Below are 4,248 nucleotides of genomic sequence, written 5' to 3' on the forward strand. Positions count from 1 at the left end.
TTTCATGGTTTTTCGTTAGGTACTTCTCTTCTCATACGAACTTTTTTTAACTCAGACGAAATGCAGCATACATATGCATATACATATATATAACATCACATGAACGTATATTATTAAAGAGTTATGTTATCTGTACATTAAAATTAGTTATTAAAGTCAGCTATCAATATAAAATATATGCTACAATATAAATGCATATTAAAAATAAATTAAACTACATATGTATTTATATACAGATATTTTAATGATTAATTTTAATAACTGATTTTAGTGTACAAATAACATTTTTTATTATTAAAACCCCAAAGCGGTCCTAACAACCTGATTTGAATTAAGCCACACCAAATAAATTTATTCATTGAGAAGAAAAGAATATAAAATGCCAACTTGGCGTGTTAACCAGAAAATGAAGTGAAGCCACCATGCTTATAAATAGTTGGAAGGAGAATCACCCATTCATGCATCTCAAAATATAACTAATTAGTTCATAGTTATTGCTTTCTCTCATTTTCTTTTATCTCCATTAGCGTTAAAAAATGGCACCCTGTGATGAAACCCAGATATGGAACTCTTATTCAGCTTTTGATGATGAAATACCCACTGTTGATTACTCTCTCTTGTTTTCTCATGACCCTGCTCAACGATTCATGGCCCTCGAATTCCTTCGCCATGCTTGCCAAGAATTTGGCTTCTTTTATGTAAAGTACTTTCTCTTGAACTCTTCTTTTGTATCTACAAGCATTACACCATTTCTCATGCATTCTCGTTTTATCTTTTCTAAACTTATTCTGAAAACCGTTAAAATATCTTTTTTAAAAATGCTTAAAATATCTTTTTTAAAAAACGCTTTTTAATAATTAAAATTCAACTTATATAATCGATTAAACTGTGTTATTACCAGAAATATAATTACTAATATATCTTTACTCTTTTGTTTAAACTTAAAAAAAAAAAGTAATTTCATATTTTATTAGAATTAATTTTACACTACTAATTGGTGAGTTGAAATTAACGTGGGTGGACAATACTTTCTTTGTTATCAAATAATTACCTATTTTTAAATTTTTATTTTTTAACAAATTATTAATCGTTCATTTAGGAGTCTGAGTAACATCAAATATTTTTCTATTGCCGTTATTTATTGTGCTTTTATTCTATTTTTAAGAATTATATTATTGTAAATTACTTTTATAGATGTTTTACTATTTTAATATCTCAATCATTTTCCTTAATGTGGGAGGGAGTACTGATTAATGTAATTTCCTTTATATAAAAAATTACCATATGCATGCAGCTAGTAAATCATACAATCCCAGACGCGGTTTTCGAGGGCATTTTGAAGGGAATATCTAATTACTTTGATCCAACAACTTTAAATGAAAGAAAGATCTACAGAAAAAAAGGGGCATTAGATACAATCCGATGGGACCAAAACTCCTCTTCCGGTGAAAACAGGGAATATCTCAAGTTGTTTGCGCACCCCAAATTCCATGCTCCGGCCAAGGCATCAGCTTTTAGGTGTGTACATGAACCAAGTTAAACACATTTACTTACGATAAATATAGTTTCCATTTTGTTAAAAGAATTTTGATTGGTTTACACTACAATATTTTTTAATTAGCCTTTTAAACACTGTGACTATAGATATAAAAAACTGTAACCTTTGATTTTTAGTAATGCTTTTTTAGTAAGATCAATCACAGTTTTCACTGTGATTAATACCTCTGTGGCTATAACTCAATGGTAACGGAATTTTAAAAAAAGTCATGATCATTTCTTTAAAAACTAAAAAACATGACTATAGATCAAATATCACGTTTTACAACCGTAATTTTAGTATTTTTATAGTCACAATTTTAACTATGATTTTAACCCTCCTATAATCATGTTATTTGTATAGGACTAAATAATCACAAGGTAAAAGTATTAACAATACATTAAAATTAATCCACTCTTTCATTTTTTGATAAGTAATATTATACTTCATGTATATTTAATTTGAGTTTTCTATTTTGTTTATCAGCAAAATTATAGAAGAATACTCCAAAGAAATGAGAAAAGTAGTGGACGGATTAGCAAAGGCTGTTTCTAAAACCTTAGGGTTTGAAGAACACTACATAGAAAAGGCATTCAACTTGAAGTCAGGGTTTGATGTGATGGCCATGAATCTTTATCCACCAAATTCAACATCAAAGGGGCCTGTTGGTCTTCCTGAACACACTGACCCTGGATTTGTTATCACACTCATCCAAGATGTAAATGGTGGTCTCCAAATCCTGTCACATAAAGGAAAATGGATTAACTCTTATATTCCACATCATGGTATCCTCATTCAGCTTGGTGATCATCTTGAGGTACGCTATTAATCAATTCCATTTAATTTCTATCTAGATTATATGAGCGAGATCGATCTACCGAGTGTATAGATTTACACTGTCAAATAACTTTTTATACATATTTAAATTAATTTTTAAAATATTTTAGATTGGATATTTAATTTTTATTTTTTATTCGACAAAAATAACTAATTTATTATTGACAAAAATAATTCTAAAAAATTTTTAAAAATAAAAATTTATTAAAAACTAAAATATTCATCTAAAATTCTTTAATTTAAAGATTAATTTAGACATTTACTCTTTTATATATTGATAATTTCATCCATTAAATTGTTGAATCATATTATAAGATCTTGATAATTATGTTCATCTAATTTTAAATGCATAATATATGTCAGCATAAAGTGGTGGCATTATAAAATATCAAATTGATTTCAAATTCTATGAAGTTTCGGTTAAGTATCAACTAAGCGTTAGTTTTCTTGAACTTTTTTTTTTTTTCAAACATTATAAATGTGACTCAGTATTTTCTTCACAGTTAACAACGTCAATAATTAAGCAGAAGTGATGAGATATACAATAAATTTTGTATTTAAATTTTATTATAAATAAAACATCATTCAAATTTTACTCACTAGTTATTTCAACAATTGTTTTCTACCTTATATATTTAACTCTTTTTTCTTTTCAACCATAAATTGTAGATATTGACGAATGGGAAGTACAAGAGTCATATCCATCGAGTAATTGTTGACAACAACAAGGTTAAGAGGATCTCCGTGGTGAGCCTTCATGGACCATCCTTGGACAAAGTCATTAGCCCAGGGATAGAGTTTGTTGATGATGAACACCCAAAGGAATACCATGGCACCACCTACAAGGCTTCATTGGAAGCCAATGGATGTCATCTCATAGATGTGCAATCATCACTTCAAGATCTGAGAATACTGAAACCCTAGACTATCTTATTTGCCATATTTGATATCAAATAACCGAATGAAAAAAGATCATTCAAGTCTACGACTTTTGTAAAATGCAAAAAGTCTCAAATTAGTGCATGAGTAAAAAGTACTTCTATTATCAACACTTCTTGCCAAGTATCTTATAATTCTCTTCATACAATTCCAAGAGAATTCAAAGGTGTGTGCATAAAAAGAAAGCTTCAATTCCTAAAATGAAGCTAAACTCACCCAAATTTTTGAGTGAGAGAATACTATTAACCTCACTGATGGTTGATTGAATTAATTTCACCATTGGGATGTCTTTTAATGGCAAAAACCCAATGATAGCCGATAATCTTAGAGTTTGGTAGAGGAGTTATAATGGACCATGTGTTAGTTTTATGAAGAGCTTGAATCTCCTCAAGCATTTCCTTGTACCAATGAGGAGAGGCAATAGGTCAACTATGAGATGATGTGGCTCTATGAGGTGAAATTAGGCCAGCAGTTGGATTAGGAGATGCAGGCTCGTTATCTAGTCTGTACAGGCAAAGAAACTGAACTTTGTTGTTTTGTAATCGTGTCACTAGTAGAATAGGTGAATTAGAAGAGATATGTGAAGAATTATTATTATTGGGATTTATAGAATCGCCTCAATGGATATGTAATAACAATGTGTGGAAATTGTGGTTTCACATAAGCAGGAGTAGAAGAATCAAATAAATCATGATTTATAAAATTTGTCTCATTAAATAATACATGCCTAGTAATCAAAATTTTACCTTCCTTATTTAAACATTTATATCCCTTATGATTGAGAACATCACCAAGAAAAACTGATATTTGAGAGTTATATGCAAATTTTTGTGAATTATAAGATCACTATGAGAAAAATATTGAGTACCGTTAGATTTATCATCGGATTTAGTATCGCAGAATAGTGACAGATTTATCAATAGTAATCACATTGA

The 4,248-nt window shown here is 29.2% G+C and overlaps 1 protein-coding gene across 1 annotated transcript; it reads left to right on the forward strand.

Annotated features, from left to right (window-relative positions):
- Positions 451–3,425, forward strand: LOC107640410 (1-aminocyclopropane-1-carboxylate oxidase 1-like). The gene is made up of 4 exons (XM_016343931.2): positions 451–698; positions 1,295–1,518; positions 2,024–2,354; positions 3,044–3,425. Exons 1-4 carry the CDS (start codon positions 537–539, stop codon positions 3,296–3,298), a joined length of 972 nt encoding a protein of 323 aa, XP_016199417.1. The 5' UTR covers positions 451–536; the 3' UTR covers positions 3,299–3,425.

This window comes from Arachis ipaensis, chromosome B05, assembly GCF_000816755.2.
Source record: "Arachis ipaensis cultivar K30076 chromosome B05, Araip1.1, whole genome shotgun sequence".
NCBI classification, from domain to species: Eukaryota; Viridiplantae; Streptophyta; class Magnoliopsida; order Fabales; family Fabaceae; genus Arachis; species Arachis ipaensis.